Consider the following 25258-nt stretch of genomic DNA (forward strand, 5'->3'; position numbering starts at 1 on the left):
TATGTTCCCAGAAGGCCCACTAGTTGAAACATGGCATTCTGATTAGTATTGCTTTTGTGGAATATGAGTTAAGCAGCAAAGTCCCCCCCCCCCCCCTTTTTGCCATCTCAGGGGACGGCCATTTTGTCACTTCTGTCGACTCAAAATGACATCACAACTGCTCAGATGACACGTAATAGCCAACGGCAGAGCAGCTATTAGTATGTTGCGTTCAGGAAACTCCGGAGCTGCGAGTAGCAGCCCATACTGTATTTTTTTCCTTTCGTATCCTGAATTTTCTTTTGTAACAAGAGGCAATAATTTTCCTGTTGATGCGTTTCGTAACTTGAAAATTTCGTATGAAGAGACGTTCGTAAGTAGAGGTACCACTGTATATTATTTTTAAAATCGCTTTCAACATTATGAAATTAACATGAAAAATAATGAAGTTATCAAATTAATTATAGACAAAATATTAACTTTTTACTGCTTCAAATAGTGTACATATGTGAGGTATTTCTTTAAAGTGAAGTCAACGCAAACATTTTTTCAAGAATATGTTCTATGCAAACCCACTTGTTGAAACAGGGCATTCTGATAAATATTGCGTTTGTGGAATAAGTGTTAATCCACTCGTTTTTATCCATCTCTGGGGGCAGCCATTTTGTCTTCTGTCGACTGAAAATGACATCACAATTGCTCACAACGACCAATCACGGGTCAGATTCAGAAAACAGGCCAGCCGTGATTGGTCGTTGTGACCAGTTGTGATGTCATTTTCAGTCGACAGAAGACAAAATGGCAGCCCGCAGAGATGGCTAAAAATTAGTGCATTTTGCGTCTTAATTTATATTCCACAAACGCATAATTACTCAGAATGACGTGTTTCAACTAGTGGGCCTGCTGGGAACATATTCTTGAAAAAAAATCTGTTTGGGTTGAGTTCCTCTATAATAACATGTGCAGGGTCATGTCATGTCATGTCATCTTCCAAACCGCTTATCCTATACAGGGTCGCGGGGAGTTGCTGGAGCCTATCCCAGCCGTCAATGGGCGAAGGCAGACTACACCCCGAACTGGTCGCCGGCCAGTCGCAGGGCACACATAGACACTGTCACTGAGCGGGAATCGATCCCACGCTGCCCGCACACAACTCAGGCGTGTGTACCACTACACTATCAGTGGACACATGTGCAGGGTTTCGTACATTAAATATTAATCACACTGCATGTGCTAATTCTGTAATGTCTATTTATCAGTAAATCATATTACCTCCAATCTTAGCTCCTGACATGTTGCTTATTTTGTGTTAATAGCATGGAATTCTTTGTTAACGTAGGTCTCAAGGGCCATCAAGAGTTTTGTATTTATGTCTGGGCCTGCATAGATGAAATTGCTTTCCTTTCAGAACAACTTTGTATCACATTCGACATTGATTGAAACTGTTATTACAATCTATTATGCATGTATGAATGTATGTATGTATGTACGTGTGTGTGTGTGTGTGTGGGCGGGTGTGGGCGTGGGGGTGTGCGGGTGTGTGTGTGGAAGTGTGTGTGCGTGTGTGTGTGTGTGTATGTATGTATGTTTATTTTCAACATGAAAACAGATCAATGATTAGCTAGACAATTTTATTGTAAATGTTTATTTCTCCTTGGTTATTCTATGCTCTAGATTTGTATTGACTTCCATTGACATTGGCAACCTCTCTTTCTTGCAGTGACTTGGATATCATATCAGAGTAATTTCAGACAAAAAAGGAAAAAAAACCCATCTGGATTTTAATCGGAATATTTGACTAAAACAACATTTTATCAATTAAAAACTCAATGTCACTGTAAATCCATTTCAGTTTCCAGTTACTTGCCTTGGATTTTCAGTTGGTATTAGATGTGGAAGTTTTATATATTTGCGTGGTGCCATATTGAATGAAAATGTAAGGACTTAATGGAGACTTTGGAAGTTCTTGTTCATTCCCAGTGATCCGGATGGTTCTACGCACATCACCGAATTGCTACCGGTTACCAAAGCAACGAAGAACAACAGAAAGACCCCCATACGCGTATAGTTGGCCATAGCGCGCCTGATTAGTTTTCAATGGTGAAAGTCTCACTGACAAAACAACGCAAACTTAATTTTCCGTCGAGAGAATGCAAATGACGAATATTATAAAACAATAAAAACATCCATTAAAGATTTCTAAAACCCGAAACGAATATTTGCGTTAGTTTAAAATCAAAATAACACACAAAAAAGTTACTTATATGACCGACCGCGTACTTTAAAACCATGACATGTTTGCTGTGGGATTACAGGCTATATTTGTGTTTTACTATCTCTTATGCGCTATTACGTCAAAGTAAACATTTCATACAATAGTAATGATATAGCACTTTGCTTGATTAACATATCTAATATGAAGAGGGACCATTAACGTAAACCTGTATAAAAGTGTGTACGTTTTGCATTAGCCCATTTGATTGGGAAAACTACATTTTCTAGTCGCCTTGGTTAGCGAAGGACCCCTCGGGGTGCAATAGGGAACCATTGTAGTCTTTTTCTGCAAACGTTAGCATCAAAGAGCGTATTTGAAAACTACAATACCCACAGGGCACTGTTCTAGCCTACAGTGACTACATTCTGCTGCTTATCCGGGGATGTCACACCGCTGCTATTTTCTCCTCATAGTCCCCTCTCACTTTGAGCGTACAGTCCCAGTGAAGTGACACGGGGATTGCATAGAAATAAGCGAACATTGAGACACAAGTCAAAAATGGCAGAGCTTGGTGCGGGGAGCTTGTCGTTGGGGGATCCTGTTTTTAACTACCAAGAGAATGAGCTGAATGAGCGACTCAAACGGCTTTACCCGGCCGTGAACGAGGAAGAGACCCCTTTACCCCGATCATGGAGTCCCAAGGATAAATACAGCTACATTGGGCTGTCACAGAACAACCTGAGGGTCCATTACAAAGGTTAGAGATTTGGCTTCGTGCTGGGGGGGGGGGGTCGTTACGTTAGACATACAGATAGAGTGTGTTAGCTCGTATTTGTCACGATGGTTATCTGTCTTTCACTTATAATCATGTTGACGGTGTGAATGGTGAATCCAGTCAATCCAGCTGCCTTTTTGCCCTTAGCCTTGCTTTGTTTCTCAGACGTTCAGATAAATGTCCAAATGGTGAACTCACTCAACTCGACAACTCATCCAACAACAATACTGAAATTCACCCTTCATCAACTCGGCTTCCTTTCCTTATTTTTCGGCGTTATTTTTTTGCACTGACATGACATCGTATTTTACGCACTCTATAGTTTGTATTTCTGGGTCAGAGACAGTTTGTGATGTACATTGAGGGTTCTGCTGGTATTAGGAGCTAGCTAACAGCTATGAATGCGCGATAGTTGGCCTAATGGCTAACCAACGTTTCCGAATCTAGTTTTGACTTGTGACTAGAATGCTAGTGGGGAGCTAGGATGACAGGATAAACAGGCCACAAGATGGATACGAAACATACGTGTTAACCTTTAACACGACAGCACTGAGTGGAACGATCCAATTGCTTTTTTTTTTTGGAGGTTTCTTTTTTGCCACGAAGTATAGCACCCAAAATACAATATCTCATACTTGTTAGCGTTCTGGTTTAAAAAAAAAAGAAAAAAAGAAAAAAATACGCAAATTAGCTTGACGGTGTGCCTCATGAGACGAACGGCCCAGTTCAGTTGAATCCGAATTTGTCTCGAGCACAACAACAGTCTGATGCCTCTTAACAGCCAACCAGCTCGTTCTCAACAGCTGCTGGAGGCCTCTGCGCATACATAAGGCCAAATAAACCTATTTTGTTGTCAATGTGATCGTCGACATTTGCCTAATCCAGAAAGTATTTGTCCTGCTGGAGAATCAGTCGTCCATCCCGATGACAAGAATGGCAGTTGTTTTTATTTCATATAGAATACAATGTCTAATCTCTATCAAGACAGGCTCTAAGGTTTGTTTTCTGTTACTTGCTATTAGGTCAAACTGTCAAAAAAGGTGGCTTCTATTTAGCTAAATTAGACACTGAATTCGGGTTACATCACTTATGACTCAAATAAGATGATGCACAATGGAATACTCTGTTTCACATACCTGGTAAATGTCGTTTTGTTTGTGCATAGCAGCAGAAGGCCTTACATTTTGTTTAAATCTAGGCTGACATGCAGAGATGGTGATCCAGTGATTCTTTCATGCAGAATTGATCTGTTCCTATTGATAGAAGCATGGTCTGATTTAATATATGTCACTCTTTAGTTAATATACCGTAAGCTTACTATGCAAAGGTTTTTGTGTTGATGTAGTCTGTGAATGATCTTATCAATAGTTTCCATTTAATCCATATAATGTTTACTTAAAACATGCCATGTCATGTGCATGAAAGGTTCCTCACTTAATTTATTCTCAAAGTGTTTAAGGTTAATAAAATAATAGGTCATTTATAGCTATTTCCTAAGCTATTTCCTAGCTCGTTGCTCCAGCTACTGCCCGGATCCCTCACCCTTGTGGTTTGGATGCTATTTTGACCAAAAATTTCCCTCCTGCTGTGTCAGGGCTCGTGTATAAGATAAATAAACAGAGTGGACACTTGACCCTTTTTTGCCGATCCAGCCGCGACCCTCCACCCTTGACCTGGGTACCCTTCCGGCCGCGACCCCCCGCCCTTATTCATAAAAATGATCACCCCCCCCGACCCGTTCCGCCCGCCCCCCCCCAAAAAAGTGTCCGTGATTGACGCCGCCGCGGGAGAGATGCGAACGGCAGAGGCTTTTTAAGGATTAGCTGGCTAATTTACTATTCAAACCCGCTGTGGACACGCTTCAAACACGCTTCAAACACACTTCAAAATGCACCACTAGTACTTTACTACTTACCCAACTGCGTGTGATTACTTCCATTGCGAGCCCCGGTGTTGGTTTTGTCGTATTGTATAATTATTTGGGTCCAACAGACGGCCAGAAGTCTCGTCAACAAGTTACTTATTTATTTTGCACACTTCCCCTCCTTCACGGCCTTCAAAATAAAAGTATACCAGCAAACCACAATACACAGCAGGTTTGCTACGGCATATTTCCGGAAGTAGGGAAAACGCCAGATGAAGTGCATGAACTCCACCTTGATGTGCCAGCGTCATCCTTGAGTAAGTGCTGCGTGCAGCTTGAATATACTCATTGACACAAGTTTTAAAACAAGTCGGGGGTGTCGCTTCAAAAAGCCAGCGACAACAATGGATATCGTGCCTGCTACAACCATAAAAGGACCGAGATGACTAGAGACCTGTCACCAACAGGACAATGCGTCGGTCACGTGAATCAATGCGGCAGTTGTCGCTCGCACTGAAGCGGGAGTAGAAAGAAGCCTAAAAAGAAGCCTTTCACTGAGTAGGCTGAGGTGAAATTTGGCCGCCTCGCGACCACGTCAAACGCATGAGGGCCGATTAGTGAGCCGGACTAAAATCCACTTCCGGCCATGCTTAGTCCAGCCATTTTTAAAAATTTGTCACCCCCCCAGCCCTCAGCCCCAAAAATGGGCCTCCAGCTGGGCCGAAGTGTATGGCCGGTCCGGCCCAGGGATGGACTGCCCAGCTCTGTAAATAAGAATGACCATTGAACTCTTGTACACAAAGTTAATGTAGGGCAGTTTCTGCAGAAAATCAGAGATTCATGCATTTTCTTTACTATTAGAGTTATGGGATCAAGTTCTGATGAAATGAAATGAAAATTATTGAAATTGTTCCTTTTAGCACAGCAATGAACCCCAAAATTCTCAGGAATGTAATACAGTATGGTGCAATTTGAGGCATGGTCCACATGCACACCTAACTCTGTAAATCGCATTTTGCAACTTTTATTACTGTTCAAATTACTTTTATTGTGTTTTTCTTAATTTCATCCACACCCATACTATGGTTTGATTACAATGGCCAGGGAATGAGTCATTAAGATTTATCTCACATACACTTTCAAGTAGTCCACAACTAAGGCTATTTTTTAGGCTTCTTTTAAGGCTGCAGCCTGTGTTGCATATTTGTGAAAGGTAGCGAATGAGCAGTTTGTTACTTTGGCCTGATCTCAGTACCCTCACGACCACACTTGTGCCCTTCAATTTCGCATTGCTGTCGAGGGTACTATTTGCGCATTCCTGTCGAGGGTAAAAGTGTGTATAGGGTTTCCCAATTGCCAATTCTCCAAAATGCTCAGTCGCCCCGCCCCTTTTCCGTCCTTGTTCCGCTTATAGCTGAGCCTGCATCCATGGCTTCTCAGCCGAAGCATATTACCCACAATTCATTGGGGATTTCACCAAACTAGTGGAAAGCTGGCGACATTCGGTGGAATTACTGTGCCTATGCCAAAAAAGTATTTTAATATGTGAATACTCAAATTATTACATTTTCAAAATTAGTCTATGTGTAATTTACTCATTTCACTCACAGTTTTAAAGTCACCTATGTATTTTGTCCAAGTGTAGTTACCATGATTAGTAACCTTCTGCGCATTGTGCAGAAGCCACAAATAGTGGGGCCATAGCTACCATCAAGTGGAAACCCAAGCCCGAGTGTTTACTTTACCAATACTTTACTGCAGTTGTAATCAATTTAAGCAGCAAAATTGTCAAAACAACAATGATTCCGCCATGTGTGACAGATCCGGCACAGTGTCACAAATCCATAACGTAACACACATTGTCCCAACTCTGCAATTTTGCACACTTGTAACCCGCGCTCTAGAACACTATGTGCACTTATACAAAGCGTACACTTAAATGAGGATGGTAGGGTGAGGGTGTAGTCTGGGTATTGCTATTGGGCCTTTGAAAAGCAGGGAGGTTTTCTGATGCTTGACAGGGCCCTTTTGCAAAGCGGTTCTTCCATGCTATGTGGTTGGTTGCTTTCATCAACAACAGACACTGTATATGTATGCATCTGTGTATGTATGTATATGTATAGGCAGGGTTTTTCCTGTATTCAAAATTGAGAGGTGCCCGCCTCCAGCTAATTGTGTGCCCGCCTCCTGCCAGAGTGCTTGATATTGCTCAACAAAGTGCGATTGATGTCCCTTTGCGGCAACATCGTATTCTAAGTACAGTTGCACCGTTCGCCACAATGGAGGCGCTAAATCAGGCCTGGCCAACCCCCGATCCGCATGCGGCTCTTTTCCCGGTTTCATGCGGCTCTTGAAGCCCTTTTCTTCTGCTAACAAGACTAACTAAAACGAATGATAATCGTAGCGAAAATACCATTCGTTTTCGTCTTTGTAAGCTTTTGTGATAATTTAAAATGTAAAACACGGCGCTGCCGGTTTTACGACAGTTGTACGGCACCTCGACGTGTGAAGTGACGTAACGCGTTTACAATTAGTTCTGATGGGTATAAAACAAAACTAAAACAACATTATAATGGCGAAAGTTGGGAGCAAACGACACAGCCCCATTTGGGATTATTTTGATTATGATTGTGTCTCGGACAAAAGCAAATGCATTGTCACGGAGACGGGTCTCGCGCGGCATATTGCTTGAGGGGAAAAACCTCTCTCTCTCTCTCTATCACAAACACCCACAATTTCAATATGGAAGAACTTAAATGTGATGTTACAATTCTGCACTCTCCTGTTCAATTGCCAGGTTTTTATGTTATGTTTTATGTTGCTTGTTTCATCTGCATTTTCACTTTAGAAGCAGCATTCATGCACTGCACTTTTCTTGGCCTTATTGCACTTAAGTTTAAGTGGACTGTTATGTTTTATTTGATGGTTTTTCATACATTGTTAGTAAGTTAATACATTTTTCAAATGTTACCTTTATTTGAATAAATAACACTTGTTACTGTAAAAAATAAATAAATAAATAAAATAAATAATAATAAAAACTAAACTAAAACCAAGCATTTTCCCCAAAACTAAAACGAATAAAAACTAACAAATCTATTATAAAAATGAATTAAAACTAACTGAATTAGAAATATAGTCTGGAAAATACGGTATTAGTTTTCTGCGCTTACATTGTATGACAACGAGTGAAGTTTATTTACTACTTTGGAGTAGCGGCTTCCTAAATTAAACATTTACGGTGTGCCTGCTGGGGATGGAGGAGCATGGATGTTAACAGCATTGCACATTACAATGTACACAACAAATGTGTGCATTCCTTGAAAATCAGTTTTGATACCAAATCTTTTGAATAGGGATGTAATTGTATCCAAACATCAATTTCAATTCATTCTCAGTAATTTAATGGCGAAGGGTGCATCCCAACTCCCGCCCCAAGTGTGAATGGGCTCCAGCTCAGTCACGTCCTTTATAAGGACCTTGACTCCTGCAAACATACTTGTGACCAAATACCTCAATAAGTGTCTCATCTGACTGCAAACCATTTGTCTAAAAGGCACGGTTGGCTTGTCCATGAGGGCAGCTGCAAATTTCAGTCAAGCTCGAATGTGTTGATTTTGGAACAGGGGCTTCTTTCTTGGTCACAATAGCAATTTTGTCGCAACCTTTGTGTTGCTTCCTTGAATGACACTTACCTTTTATTGGATTAACTTGCGCAGTTCACACTGTAGGGTCCATTTTTTGCTTGGTCTGGTCCAAGTCAGGTTCGGAAGAATCATGCATTGTGTGGTGGGCCTTAGCACTAAGCCTGCATATTGCATGAAGCCTCACTTGCATGGACAAAAACACATATACACACACGCACGCTTTTTTTTTTCCTTGTATTGTATTTATCATTAAAACAGAGTTGCAGTACAATGTTTATTGAATTCTTTTTTTTTTTAATTGCTGACATTGCTAATGTTGATGACAAAATTTTAATTATAAAGAAGTGCCAATTCCACAACTTTTGGGATTAAAATTTAGCTTCCACACCAAAAAAAACCCGTAGATTTCATTGAACCCAATCTATTGTTATTGTATAATTACATGACTGTCGAGATACAAATTTATTTTACTACTGTACTTAGAAAGCTCTTGGATGCAAATATGAAGGTTGGTGCTTCGAAGTTATTTCTAATAAATGCCATGCAATATTTAATGCTGAATGATGTTAACAAACTGTCATCTCCCCCTTGCGTCATTTTGAAAAGTGACGTTGTTCTCAAAGAATACGTCAGAGCAAATAAACAAATTTGATTACATGGTTTGTTTTGAACCGGGGTCGAGCCGCGGTGGAGGGCGGGTTTGGCTTGCCTGGCTACTTTACTACTTTAAATGGTTTTGTCGACTTCAGAATTCATTCTGCCAATCATGAGGTAAATCATCAATAAAGACTAGTGAGCCCATTCCTGAAGCAGCCATGCAAACCCAAGCCATGACATTACCTGCACCATGCTTCATACTGTAGATGAGGGTGTGTGTTGTGGATCATAAGCAGATCAACTCTTTCTCCCTAATATGGCCTTTCCATCACTTTGATGGAGGTCAACCATGGTCTTATCAGTCCATAATTTTTTTTTCCCAAGACATTTGTGGCTCATATCTGTACTTCTTTGTGAAATCCAATCTGGTCCTAAATATAGTAAGTTAACCCGACTTATGTCAGACACTCATATGTCCGTGGAAAAACTGATGTCCGCGCATTGTCTATGAAAGAACAAACGTGTGGTGCCAACATTGTAGTGTTCTGGTAAACACGTGTCTGCAAGGTGACGTCAGCTTGAAATTTCAAGGGAGAAAAAAAGTTTGAGTATGTAATAAAAGTCTTTGTCATTTAAAAAGGCCACACTGGTGATGGCCGTGCCATATTAGCTCCTAAAATATGCAGCTTGCTGATTGGCACTCTTAAAGTGACAGTAACCACACCAATGATGGTTTATTGGAGATGCGATCGGACTGATGAATGTGAGGTAATTTACTTTTTTCCCCAATATCAGTCCAATAGTTATTTGTCCAATCGTGCATCCCTACTTCAGACTACCTTTTTTTTTTTTTTTTTTTACTTGGAGGAACAAAGTAGTTCCTAACTTAAAATTTTAGGGGTGCTGGAAGAAAGTTTAGGGATGCACATAAATTTAATGTAAATTTTGTAAATTTACTTGCAAAGTAAATAGTCACATTTGCCTCTATTTTCATGTATTTCTGATCAATATTTGTAGAAACTACTAAGTTTACAATTCACATTTAATTTTTTTGACACAAGATAAACCCAAGTAAAAGTTCTAGACCTTAAATACTAAAAATATAGAAGTTCTTAAGGCCAGCTGTGCAGAGCACGAAATTTGCTGATAATACTTATCAGCAAATTTCACACGATGTGCATGTAGTGGGTATTGACAGCAGAATTTGCAGTTTAGTTGAGCGCCTGTCTTTGGTGCAGGCAAAAAACAAAGTAAATGTGAGAGTGAATGGTTTTCTGTCTATACTGACTGGCAACCAGTCCAAGATTTGTTTGTTTGTAATACTTTAAAATTTTAGTGATTATTTTAGATTGTTCTTTTTATATTACGTGTCTGTTCCATTGCATTCAAGACTATGACTGTGTACTATGACAAATAAGAACAAATGATTAAAAATAGCTGATGTTAGTCTAGTCAAAACTAGGGACATGAGGCTAACCCCAATTCATGTCCCATCAAGTTCGAGTCTTTTGCCCTTGTACCCTGGTGTGTGATGGTCGAGTTTTTCTTGCTTCAACACACATCCTGTTTTTTCTGTATTGCGTTATTTCAGTGATAAGTCTTTTAATTCAATGGGTGATGGGGAATTTAGTCAGCAAAAAAAAAAAAAAAAAAAAACTAAAAAAAAATAAAATAAAATCATTTATCGGTCGCACTTATGCAAGTAGATCTGTTTCAAACTTTAGGTCCAAAATGCGACCATTTAGAGGCATTCTAGAGCCTTCTAAGACTTATTTTAGTGTTTTACTGTGTTTACTGTGTTTGATTGTTTTTACTGTTTTGACATTGATATTCATTTATGGTTTTAATTGTCTTGCGTTTAGATGTTTTTCATGTTTGATTTTTGCTTAACGTACAGCCATTTGTATGCAGCTATGCTTGTTTTTAATGTGTTCTATTCACCTTATTCCTACGCCCCATCAGCCTTTGCGTGAAAGACTTCCAGTTCTGCAAAGCCGATGTTTTGTTTAAATGGAAAATGTGCTAGTCAACTTTCTATGAGAGTTACAGACTTTAACAATGTGGGAACTCCAGTTGTTGGTGCTTAGAAGAGATAACATTTCAATCCTGCTTCCTGCTTATGTAGCGGGGTAGGGGGCCAACATTAAAAAAAAAAAGAGAGGCCAGCGACAAGATACAGTCACGTTTAAGTACTTTCCAAACTCTGTCTCTTCAGCCAGTGATGCAATCAGCAATCGCAAAAGCTCTGAGGCGTATCAGTACCTACACAGTAAAGTTGGTCACGTTTTGCTGAAAGAGGTTGGACACAGTATTATTCCGCTTAATGCAGACGTAGGTCCCGGCCAAACCTACTACTTCTCACTGAATGTTTTACATGTTTCCCTCCTTCAACACACCTGATTGAAATGATCTCAGTTAATCAGCAAGCTTTGTAGAAGCCTGATAACGATTCTGATCATTTGAATCAGGTGTGTTGGAGGAGGGAATCATGTAAAACAGCCTGGATAGGGCCTCTCAAGGACCGGACTTGGGCACTCCTGGTTTATACACTGCACACAGTGTTTTTCAACAACCTTAAACATATTTACAATTGAATATGCACCAATGGGTGAAATAGTGAAGCTTGGGGTAAATGTTTTCATGAGCTGCACGCAAAACTCAGTCCTCGCTCTAATTCATACTGAATGACGGTGCGTCGTCCTCACTCTCTTGCGCCATAGTCTTTCGGCATCAGCCCCAAGCCGCCACCCCCAAAACGGGGGCCACAACCTTCGAACTGCGGGACCACCAAGGCTCCACCTGGATTTAAGTGATTGCAGCAGGGGCAGGGGAGTGTTGCGAGCTCTCGTGTATTATTATTATTATTATTATTATTATTGTTTTTTTGTTTTTTTTTTTACCCCAAGCTTCACTATTTCCTCCATTAGTTCATGTGAAATTGTAAATATGGTTATGTATTGTTGTAAAACACACGTGTACTGTATGCTGTATTTTTATGACTTGGCAGCCACCTTTGTTTTGCTGGCTATAAAACCAGGAAATTTGTGTGTGCAGTAGAGTGACCTGCCGCTTAGGAAAAGCCTAGATCTGTTGGCCAGTCACACAACAGTGACGTCACAGTCCCTGTCGGCCTGAATTTTAGAACCACCTCAGAGGAGGAGATTCTGAAGAGCGGGTCCATTGTAAACGCACGGCCCCGAAAAAGTGGAATAGAAAAGTGACTGGTCAGGGCCGAGCAAGGCCGTTTCGGTGTGGAACCAGTACAATGGAAAAGCGGCTCTAGAGGAGAGGATCCTCATCCTACAGCTTGGAACTGCTTACCATAGACATTGTGCAGAGCAAGTTAGCTTAGCCTCATGTTTGCAAGCGGCCAGGAAATGAGACTCAGGAAGGATGGGTGACTGTGTGACATGGACGTGATGCTTTTTTAATCAGCTCAGAGCTTATTGGTTAGTGTGACCTGCGTAAGTAGACCTGAGTAAGTAGCATGCCGCTCCTGACTGGTGAGCTTTGGGAGATAAAGGCCTAGATACACCAATCCGTAAGCGTCTGGTTGATGTAGCGAACACCGTCCTAACATTGGACCTTGTCAGGAAGCGTCTGGTGGGCGTTTCACCATGTTGAATCGGCGTCGTGAGTCGTGACATTTGGTCACTCTGATTGGCTGTTAACTAGCGAATCAGCGCACGGAACACGAATGGGAAATGACAAATGTGGATAAATGGTGAGCACGCCTTTGCTGCCTTAATCTTCTTACAAGTACAAGAGCGAGGGTTGACAATGTAAATATTTCACTATATTATATCAATAACATGAGGGTTTACTTCGCGTGTGAGTTCATTGTGAGCGAAAAACATAGCTGAATGCGTTTCTTACATTTTATAATCTGCCCCCGGGCCATTAGCTTTCCGGTTGGCTTTTTCTAACCATGAAGCATAGTGGCTACCGCCGCCGATGGTATGGAGGAGTAATACATTTCACGCATGCGTAGAAGGTACTTTAATGGTCAGCGTCGCTGTCTGTCGTTGCAGTATATTTTTCCAGCTTGACGTGCCGACAGTCTGCCCGACGGGACGGGGTAAGTGTCGGTCACAGTTGGCCAACATCGGATTGGTGTTAAAAAAAAAAAAAAAAAAGCTTTAACGATTGCAAATTCACGCTGTCTGAGATCACAATTTCGATCCCAAAACAATAAATTGTGCACTATGATATAGTTATTTAGCACAGCTCTCTATAATGCTGACATCGGGCCTTGTACCTCCAAAATAGTGACTTTTCAGGAAACTCCAAAAATGGCAAGTTTGTTCAACCATTAGCATTGCTTGATGAAAGAGAGCAAGCCATTTTCAATACTTTAGATTGGTCAGTAATGTGTAAAAATAACATCTATGCTTGTGGAAAGATCAAAGGTATAGGTTTTTGGAAAAATATGAAATTCACCAAAATGTGACTTAAGAGGTTTTGGCCCGATGTCAGCGAATTATGATACAGACGACGCACATCCAATATCCATCCCTGGATCCATCTATCTTCACAAGAGTCGCGGGTGAGCTGGAGGCCGAGAGGCAGCATGATACACCCCCGACTGGTCACCAGTCAATTGCATCGCACATATGCTATTTTCTGCTTCAGTTTACCTAAGGCACATGTTTTTTTTTTTGGGGGGGGGGATTAGAGGAAGCCGGAGAACCTGGAGAAAACACTTGCAAGACAGTAATCACTATCATTTGAATCTGACTTACAGACTAAAATGTGGATACTAAGCATGTTATAATGTAATTTATATTGTAATTATAAAATACCATTTTCATGCCTATCATTCAAATCTTACATGATATAAATAAGTTGATAATGAACATTCTACAAAAAGGTATCCTTAACAGATGTCATACACAATATCTCACGTTCGCCAGTGACACTCAGCGGCTTCGAATAAGGTTACAACCTGTCTGCATTTTCATGTGGCACACCTAAATAGAACCACAATGACGTGTTACGTACAGTATTTAGGTAGGTGAACTCCCTCAATCTTATGTGCCAAAACATGTTGTGGAGGCTATATAGAGTAGCTGTTGTAATGCACTACTGAATGGTGATTCATTTTCTCACACGATCTGGCCAATTGCATTAGCAGAAATCTGCAAAAGAAATCACAGGAATGACTGTTGTGCTTGCATCTAATTGCACTAGATGGAAAACATTAGTCCTGTGACCCTTACTTAGATCTTTAATACAGACTGTATTTAAAACGTATTCTTCTCGAACATACTACAACAGTTTTGATTACGTATTTTTCTTTAACTGGTCCTTCATCTAAAATCGGAATCTACACATGCTTACCGGTTGGGGTTCAATGATAAAAAAACAGATGCCCTAACTCAAAAAGATACGTGAATGCAAACCAGATGTTTTTGATCCTGAAGTGAATTCATGCAACTTGTTCCATGTAAGCATAATTGCTAGCTTTGTGTTTCTGTTTTGTTTTTTTCAGGGCATGGCAAAAATCATAAGGATGCCGCATCTGTACGAGCCACACATCCAATCCCTGCAGCCTGTGGGATCTACTATTTTGAAGTCAAAATTGTCAGTAAAGGTCGAGATGGGTAAGCAGACACCTTTTTAAATATCAGCTTTAGTGTTTTTCCCTACTTGTCATTTATGTAGAGTCCCGGGTTCTCAAACCCTAGGGGGGCCTATAAAAGCTTGTGCAATGCAGATTGTACGATGCATCATAATTTATAGCTGGGAAATTTCAGAAAAAATTCCACCTGTTGCTGAGCCTAACCCTTAGTTCATAAATACTACTAAATGTATTACCATATTACGTATATTATTATATTGTTTTTATGAAAACGTGATGCGTTAGAGAAATTTCTAATTGAAAATATTAATATTGTAAACATTTTTTGACCAGTGTTTACTTTTTCCGATAATTAAACTGCCGAATCTGTCCCGTAAAGGTTTGCCAGCGAGTTAATGTGGCACAACAGGCTCACATCACCTACTGTGGGTACGGAAAGTTTTCAGACCCCTTGAAATTTTTCACTTTCTTTGTCATTTCAGCCATTTGCCAAAATCAAAAAGTTCATTTTATTTTTAATGAACTCATTCAGTGTCATAAATTTTCAGACACTCTTTTACCCTAACGTTTGAAAAATACTGAAAAATACAAAAATAAATTCCTGGGATTGAATGGCTGAACTGTGAAAATACAAATAAATATGACCTTGGCTGTGAATGAGTTAATGTACAGTCAGCACCCCATCTTGACCCCAAAAAACAGAAATGTAGAACATTTAGCATATTTATTAAAGTAGAAAAACTGAAATATCATATAGTCATAAGTATTTAGACCATGTGCTCAATATTGAGTAGAGGCACCCTTTTGAGCTAGTACAGTAAGTAGTCTGTAGTAATACTTCTGACAAGTATCATTATGACAAGTATCAAGGGAAAAATGGAGAAGTCATGCAAATTGCTAAAATAAGAATGACACATAATCGGTTAACACTGGAATTAAATCCTTGTGTGATTGGGTATGGACTTCACAGAAGTCTGACTGGAACTGTGTTAAAGCAGAGCATATTCAACTTTGAACAGCAAAATAGGCAAATGTGTAAGTGTCTGGACTCTGGAGAGACAATTAGACTCAATAGGGCTAAACAGAACCGGAAATGAATCAAGTTCCCTTACGTTGTACGTCAGCCAGAGAGGAGTGGCGTATTAGCTTAAAGATATATTAATGGCGGACACGCTGACTTGCAATGGTTGTTCTCATGATTCAGCATGGTTCAAGTTGCTGTCCCACTTTATACTGCTATCATATACTGTTGCCACTAACGTCAACAGAACACCATCCTGAAATCATGCTCAATCTGATTTAAAAAGCTAATCCTTAAAACTCACTCTCTGCCAGACAAATTAAAATACATCTTCTTGGACTCATATAGCAATCTCTAGAGATGAATGAGTTGAAAAAAACAACAACTTCTGTTTAATTCACACACACAATTTAATCAGATTGCCGTGTTTGACTAGTGCTGGCACACATAATGAATTCTTGCAAAAATAGGACAATGAAGACAGCATAAAAAAGTATAATGTTCCTGTTCGCTTGTATCTCGCTTGTACATTTCTCCCCAAAAAATGAAAGAATAATGAATAATTATTACATTAAATTATTTTCCATTTTAGTTTTCTCTCAGGTCCGTGCTTTACGTTGATTTTCTTTTTCAATCCAATAACGTCAAAGATTTCATCATCAAATTAATCCAATAAAAAAACTTTCACACAATTCACGCTTTCTACTGATCTCAAACCAATGTTCGTATCGCTAGCTAAACTGTGACTTTAGCTTAACTGTCTTTGTGGGTTTTGAAATGTTGAAGTTAAACGGTGTTTTTTCATTCCGTGAGGTGCAAATTATGAGTTTTGCCATCCTATTTTGGCCAACGTCATTGATACGATAATTAGGGGTGTAACGGTATGCTAAATCACATTTCGGATCGGTTCGTTTTTTTGGAAACTTCGGTTCGGTATATTTTGGGTACAAAAAAAAACCAGATTAAAAAAAAAATGTTTATTTTGAAAAGATGACAAGTAAATGGTACATTCTTTTGAAAAAATAAATAAAAGCGAACCATTCGGGTGATATTCTGAGGAATTACACCAGAATAAAAAATACACTAACAATAAAGATTTCTTAATTTTGTAAATTATTAAGACAATGAAATCTTTAAACACTCAGCAGCAACAGCCTATGACACATCTAAGTATTCAAGTTAAAGACAAGTTGTCATGACACTTTACACATTACACTTTTTGTGATGAAAAAAAATACATACATAACAGTTACAATCATTGCTAACTATATTAAAACTCTTTTTATAATGAAAAAAATACAGTAACTTTAAAAAGTCTTTATGAAATTGTATAAGCTTTTTAGGCATTGAAATCTTTGAATGTTGAACAGCATATTGTAAGGAATTGGGTTATCTGAGTTGTGGTCGGATTTATGTGTTGCTGAGTTGTGATGTTTCCAAGGTTCATGAATGCATCGTACGGCAAGCGAGTGGAGCGGCGGAGAAAGATGAGCGCTAGCAGTTGTACTTGGATTAATAAAAACGTGATAATTAAAATACGTCTGACGCTACAATATGATAAATCTCGCTATTTAAGTTTGACGTTTTTGCTTCCTCGTTTAAGAAAGTGTTAGACGTGCTATCTGCAACATAGCCTCTAATCTCATGTTGCAATGTCATCACACAACTTTGGGACATAACCACGTACTTTTCCCCATCGGCGATTTTAACAGGAAAGACAGAATGTTCCCAAACAGGAGACCGCAGTGTACGGGAGGACCTTCGAGCTCTGGCTCTCACTCTTGTGCCGCTACCCTCCTCTCCCACGAGCAAAAATCAGTAGCACCCGTGCGTAAGATCACGGTAATAAGTGGACCGAACCGAACATGCCATACCGAAACGTATTAATACACCCACGTGTACCGTTACACCCCTAATGATAATCCATTAATATAAATAATAATCCTTGGAGTTGCTCCTGTCACTGTTGGTGTTTAGGTTCCCACTTCACATTAACAACTGACACTAACTGGTTTACCAGGGTTGGCGTGAATGAAACAAAAACACTGTTTTTCTTTCTTTTCTGCCCTTTTTCTTTCAAAAGGCGTGTTAAAATGCAGATTTCAAACTATAAATAAGCCGACTCTAGTCTAAGTCAAGTCTAGACAATTTGATACCGAGTCCCAAATGAAGTTGTTCCCAATTTTGTGGCACGCAAGTCTCAAATCCTGAGACAACTAGAGTCTGACTTGAGTCAAGTTTTGACTCGAGCACCTATGTCTCTGCATTACAGGCATAAAAGATCAGAAATATTATGTCCAAAATGCCTTATCGCTACATGAACCCAAGTTTCATTATCAATACTGCATGTGCAGTAAAAATGCTAAATTCAAAAGAAGCTGTTGGTCTTATAAATATATATTTATGTAGAACTTGAATTAATGCTAAGCATTGATGGTTAACACCTTCTGCTTTTTTATTGTTTGCATGCAGCTACATGGGAATCGGTTTGTCTGCACAAGGGGTCAACATGAATAGACTGCCTGGTGAGTAACAAGTGACTGATATTGCATGACAACACCTGGATCAATTGGTAAACAATAAAAAGGTTTGAAATTTGTGTTTGATAAATTATTTTTCAGTTTTAACAATGATTCTTGTCAGTTTTAACAATGATTCTTGTAAATAAAGTTTGTCATTGGACAGCCTGAATATTGACCTTTTAAATGATGCTCCATTTGTAAGGATTGTACACTTGTGGGAGGAGGTGCAGGAATGATGTGTGTTGTGCCTTTAAAATGTGCCCTGGTTTGCACTGCTTACGCCTAAACATCCTCTTCTGATTGATGTACTGATGCTTTTTGGGTGTTCTTTAAGGAATCAGTTGATTGAAATATTTCAAAGACATTAAGAAATATAATATTTATTCCTTTAACCAGTAATCTTAGTCACACAATGCTCTTGGATGGCATTCCACTTGCCAACCAGGACTTGTCGAAAGTCAACTGATGAGAGATGCTAATCTGTTGGTTCAGCAATCAACATACAGGTAACATCCTTCCTACCTTCTCCACATTGTGAACCTATGACTTTAGCTTGTGTAAAAAGACTCTGGACTCATCAGTTGTCCTAACAATGGTACACATGTTCAGTTACAAACAGGATTAGCATTGCCTGGGGGCAACCAGAATTTCAAAACAAGAGTTGTGAACCCTTTGGAATTTCTTTCTTTCATAAAATGTAGTCTGATATTCATCTAAATCACAATAATAAACAGTTTGCTTAAACTAATACTACACCAATATGTTTTCATATATTTGTTAACAATAATGTAAACATTCACAGGGCAAGGAGGAAAAGATAAGTGAACCCTTGGATTTAATAACTGCTCTCTTCTCTTTTTGTAGCAATAACCACAACCAAACATTTACTATAGTTGGAGATCAAACGTGCACAACCATCAGAATGAATTTTCTACCATTCTTCCTTACACAACGTCCTTTTGTTGTTGCTCTGACCTGCAGCCATTTTCAGACCCTTCTTTTCCCTACCACATGAAAAAATAAACAATATATCTAAATATATTTCAAATTTTATTTTCGCATTCGCTTGTACTATGTACAGTACATACATGCGCACGTGCACACACACGCACGCACATACTCACTCACTCAGTCACGTTTACCCACATACAATGACATCACTGAATGGACCAGCACACTACACTAGCTGAAAGCATGACGAAAGCCTATGGCCTCTCGTATCCAATCAAAAGTCTCAGTGCAGAACTTCCAGGTCTTTCTGGAGCCATTTGACCTGCTTATTGACCAGTCAAGATATATTTTGTTAGTTGGGGTTTGTCGAATGCAGTGGACACAAGGGCAGCCAGTTCATCTCACTTTAGATGGACTCACAAAGATCATTCTTCTTGATTCCAATGTGTCATAGGGCGGAACAGGACGGAACAAGGTTCCATGGATGAATGTGTTTTCTAATTCTGTCCAAACAGTCATGAAAATATTTTTGGATTCCGATGGACAGTAGCCCTGCTAGACAGATTACTGTTGATTGCTTTATTCTGAATGAATACTGTTCATTTGGTACTGCATATTTGTCTCTCTATTCTGGACCCCCTGACTGTTTGTGAGAGAACTTCTCTACGTTTTCTTCTCCCTGGATCTATTTTGTAGACTACATGTTTGCGTGCATATGTTACGCAGCCACGCAAGAAAGGGAACGCATGAATCTTAGCATTTGCACGTGTGTCCCTTAGTAGTACAATGTTCTCTACTTCTGACCTCTATGTCTGATCCCGCTGTGGAGGCCTGCCCATTTCATTAACATGTTGGAGCAGTGAGCCTGGGTTTAGAGGCAATATCCCTGTCAGCAGATTAATCTAATACCTCACCGTACAGAGACTACTCAAACACAAATCACACAAGTATGTAAATTATACAAAATGACAAGTATAGAAGGCACTCCGATGCACATTTAATATAGTAATCGTTAGTTGCAGCCCTAATAGAGACCATAAAAAGTCTTTATAATGATACCCCTCCCACATGCTTTAAGAACATGTCATGTCATGTCATCTTCCAAACCGCTTATCCTATATAGGGTCGCGGGGAGTTGCTGGAGCCTATCCCAGCCGTCAATGGGCGAAGGCAGACTACACCCTGAACTGGTCGCCAGCCAGTCGCAGGGCACACATAGACACCGTCACTGAGCGGGAATTGATCCCACGCTGCCCGCACACAACTCAGGCGTGTGTACCACTACACTATCAGTGGACCTGCTTTAAGAACATTGACTTCATAAAAACGCAAACTTATTCAAGTATTTCTTAGTGCCTACTGTTACGCTCTTGCTGTTAAGGAATAGGAGACTATGGCGAGGTTCACACCATAGGCAAATGCGACCCAGATCAGATTTTTTTTTTGCCCATATGTGACCTGTATATAATTTGTTTTTTTTCATGACAGTCTGAACGGCTCAAGTTCAGATTTTTTTTTTTTTTTGCGACCTAGTCCACTTTCATATGTGGTCCTAGATCGGATACATATCGGATTTTTTGCAATGCAACCGCAGTCTGAACTGCCAGGTCGCATATATCCGACATTGACGTTATACAGCGCCCAAAATGCGCTCTGAGTGGGCGGAGGGAGAGTGCTGGCAGCGGGTAGATTGAATCTGCTAAATTGTTTTGAGTAACAGTATTGACTTTATATTTGATTTAATAATTGAATCCCACTTGAAACAGGAAGCATATAGTGGACATTTATGGTGATAGATAGCCATATGATTTTTTTTTTTTTTTAAAAGCCCTTAGTTTGAACATTATTTCAGGACAACGTTGTATTGTTATTGTCGGAAGCAAGCTAGGCTAGGTTCACACCGCAAGGAAATGCGACCCAGATCAGATTTTGTTTTGCCCGTATGCGACCTGCATCTGATTAAAAAAAAAAAAAATTTTTTCAATGATAGTCTGAACGGTTCAATTGCAATTTTTTAAAAATCTGACCTGGATCACTTTCTTATGTGGCCCGAGATTGGATACATATAGGGTTTTTTGCAATGCAACCGCAATCTGATTGACTAGGTCGCATATGTCCGCCTGAGACGTCATCATACATTTCACGTCGGCTGAAACACAGTCTTCCGTGAATCTTCAAATTTGTTTTGAGCAACAGTATTGGCTTCATATTGAACTTTAATTTAGTCCCACATGAATCAAACATGATACATAAAGTGGACATTTATGGTGATGATAGGTGTCACGTAGACAGCAATGACATCATGTCATCTTTAGTGACGTCTCCATGAAAGGAGATCGAAAAGCCTCACTTCATTTCCCCCAAATATAGTATTTGTACCATAGCTGGGCATTTTACTGCAAATTAAGCATCCGTCATTCGTCATCCGTTAGCAGCGTGGGTACCCTTCCGTCGTCCGTCATACGCATTTTTTCCGTTTGGAAAAAATAGTACCTGTCTATAGGCCGGTCTACCTCTAATTTTAAACGGGCTTCAGTCGGCGATTCTGACAAAATTTTCACCAGCACAGCCAGGTCCATTACTCAAATCTGTCCCCCAGGCAACTACAACTCACTATTTTTCTAGCCGCGCTCGCCGCTGCCATCGAATCCCCGCCGCCAAAAATAGACTAATGGCGGACTACAGACGAAAACCGGATTAAATACAAGGGCTTCCGACTATTCTTAGTCGCTTATTTTAAAATTGTACCCGTCATTTGTCAACCGTGAGCATAACGGGTGTCCGTCAGTGACGGATAGACGGACCGGTCCGTCATATAGACGGAATGACCAGCTCTGATTTTTACCTCGTCGCGAATCACTCCTCTGTAGATATAAGATAATAAAAACATAATTACGTGGCCCCTACTCGCTGGAGCACCATTACTTTCCATAAACACTACGTTTCCAGTGACGTCATCTCTTCTTCTGCATATGCGAGTCACTTTAGGGACGCATATGTTCACACACTAGACGGACAGAGGTCATATTACACACAAAAGAACAGATTTCACCCAAAATCCGAATTGAGCATTAAGACCAGCATTGTGAACTTAGTTTTAGTGACAGCAATAAACGACCACTCAAACACAGTCTGGAAAATGAGTTAAATCAGCCGTTATGCCACGACACACTGCCGGGAACTTCAAAATAAAAGCACACCAAGGCATTGATTTCCATATACAATTTGGTAACTAGGGTTTATTTTGAAGTTGGCCTTCTTACCACGTTAGCAGCATGTTACTGTCATGTATAGCATGAAAAATTGTTGCTGCGGTTAGCTTTACTTCTTCATCCTGACAGTCAACACGTAAATAACCGAGAACTGGAGGCAGAAAAAAGTGCTTTTTTTTTCAACCGAAGTGCTCTAATTACCCGAGGACGGTTTCAGCTCAAATTGAAACAATCGAGCAGGTACCGGTATCTCAATAGGACTTCATTTCCCCCTTCTTAGTTCCTATATCTATATTCGTCATACTCTGTTTGTGTGTGTGTGTGTGCATTTTAACTATGTAAAACACTTTTTGACTCCTTCCTGTGAAAAGTGCTTTACAGTGGTACCTTGAGATGAGTTTCATTTGTTCCTGGACCATACACAAAACTCAAAATACTGGTATCTCAAATCTTTCCTCAATTAAACTAATGGAAGTCAATCATTTCCAGCCTCCCCCCCAAAAAAAACTTTTGTGTTTTTTTTTTTTTTTTTTAAATGAGGAAAAATAGCATTCTATGATAGCATTCTTTATAAATACAGTACATACAATTAATAATCAAATACGATTAATAATTGTACCTTGGCCGTCTGGGACCATTTTAAGACAAGACATAAACGAATATACTTTACTGGAGGCTCAGATCCTCTCTCAGCTTCTCAATACAGATGTAATAAGGTTGGGAAATATGGACCAGGAGTCATATCCCAACATATTTTGGCTTAATATCGATATACAATATATATCGCAATATTTTTATTTATTTCGTGAAAGCAAATGTTCAGTCAAAGCCAAATATGACATGCCACAAGTAGTTTTATTGAAACCAACTTTTTCAGTGAACAGTGGCAATATCAAATGAATCAATAATAAACAGGTTTCGTCACCTCTTTCATGAAAAAAAAGCTCAGTTTTTCAACAAATAAAACGTAAACATAAATGCTGTATAACAGCATGAGTACCTTTTTTGTTTTTTTTCAAATTGAAGCTCCGTAAGGTGCACGGTTAATTAAAAATATATCTTACATATCAAAGATATATTTTTCTGAGATCTATTCATAAGAAAAGTGCAATAAACATTTTTAGTTTGATTACTATAAATGATTTATTATTCAAATTACAGATTTTCTTTCTGACAGATCCACAGATGCAAATAAGGAACATTGCAATATACCAAACCAAAGTAAAAGTTATATATGTAAAGAGAGAACAAAATGCAGTGCTCAGTTTAAGAAAGAAAATAATCATCTTGAGAATACCTTTTCCTTTTCTTCCTTTTTGTTAACTCAATTTCTTATCTTACCAGTCTCAACCAGTTCCACAAGAAACAAACTATCAACTCAAACATTTCCCAACAGTAGTGCTGCTATAACTTTATTGCACTCTGTACGCATAACGTGATTTTATTTTTCATCTGATATTTTAAAACCAAACCATCTCCAGATTGCTGAACCACTGCCTTTTTTTTTTTTTTTTTTTTTTTTTTTTTTTTTTTTTTTTTTTTTTTTTTTTTTTAATCAAACCAATTCTTCCTTCGTGCTCTCTGCCGCCAATGTAGCTTACGAGTTGACGAGTGCCGGAGTGTCTCTTCCAGCCCCTTTCCCCTCTGTGCACGAGAGAGGAGAGGCAGGGGTGCGCGGGGCAGTGCAGACTGCAGTGGTCTTCCAGTCAGGAGCACAGCAGAGCAAGGATCACAGTGTAAATTTGAATTATATCAATATACTCCGGTCCTCATTTTATGAACGAGTTCTGTTCCTACACTGGCGATGTAACACACATTTTCGCGCGTCGGATTTCACCGTTAGTTGAAATTTATGTCAAAATACTTTGTATAAAAAAATGAAAATACATTAAAATAAAAAGCACAAGATTTATTTAGCATTATTTATGTAGCTGTATTTAGCATTGCTGCTGAAAAGTGGATGGAGAAGGAGGAGATGCAAAAAAAGGCAGACACTGCCGGCGCGCAAACTGTATTATCCTTGACCTGTGCTTTCAAAAGTAGTAAGCCATCAATTCGTTGTGTACAGTATATGTATTAATATAGGGTGACAAAAAAAGACTGAACTTTTTAACAATCCAATAAAACCAAGAGTGATGGAAGAAAAATATTTTATTCATAGTAAACGAAACCTTAAAACATGCCATTTAAGAAACAATGATGGCATTTCCTTTTCTTTTTTTTTTTTTTTTATTTTTTTTTTTTAAGGATGTCCTGTAGATGGTGTCCTGTACGAATGTATTAAAAAAATCCAATTTTGGGGGGGTTTCACACTTTATAAAGGATGTAACGATAATGACAATATTGCAACATTGCAACAGATATTAAAAGCAGCACATTGGTTAAAAAGGCTAGGTTATTTTCCATTTGTGCAGTTCCAGCACCCTCTGGTGCTTAGTTTATTAGTGCAGTTGAATTTGAATTAGGTATGTATTGGCCACCTACGTTTAAGACCCGTGCTAATTGCTAGATGAAGGGGAACGTAACAAGTTTGAGTTCCTCTATAAATTTACTCGATTTACAATGTGTGTGTGTGTGTGTGTGTGTGTGTGTGTGCATTAGCACGTTAGTGCTTCAATATTAAGTGATATTAGTGTTATCAGCCGAACACAGCATTGTGAACTACATAGACCATGATACTTTGAGCCGCTAAGCCAATAGAAGCACTTGACAGTTGACAATAAAAATGACTGGCCATTCCTATTTCTTTCTCAGTGCTGTAATGTACAAAAACAAAATATTGTGCTGTTTTTGATGAGTTGATGAATATGAGTTTTTTTTCTTTCATGTTATCGTATTGTGACGTTTGGATATCGCTACTTCCTTAATTAGTATGATGAGACGATTAAACATTT

The 25258-nt window shown here is 39.3% G+C and overlaps 1 protein-coding gene across 1 annotated transcript in view; it reads left to right on the forward strand.

Annotated features, from left to right (window-relative positions):
* The first annotated feature begins 2595 nt into the window (after positions 1-2595).
* Positions 2596-25258, forward strand: part of ranbp10 (RAN binding protein 10) — a 43678-nt gene continuing 21015 nt past the window's right edge. Inside the window, exons 1-3 of the mRNA XM_086028786.1 lie at positions 2596-2951; positions 14569-14680; positions 18152-18204. Of these exons, the coding sequence (XP_085884912.1) occupies positions 2753-2951; positions 14569-14680; positions 18152-18204 (364 nt within the window). The 5' untranslated portion in view covers positions 2596-2752. The remainder of the gene's footprint in view (positions 2952-14568; positions 14681-18151; positions 18205-25258) is intronic.

This window comes from Filicampus tigris, chromosome 4 (assembly GCF_054856515.1).
Source record: "Filicampus tigris isolate MCC_2025a chromosome 4, RoL_Ftig_1.0, whole genome shotgun sequence".
NCBI classification, from domain to species: domain Eukaryota; kingdom Metazoa; phylum Chordata; class Actinopteri; order Syngnathiformes; family Syngnathidae; genus Filicampus; species Filicampus tigris.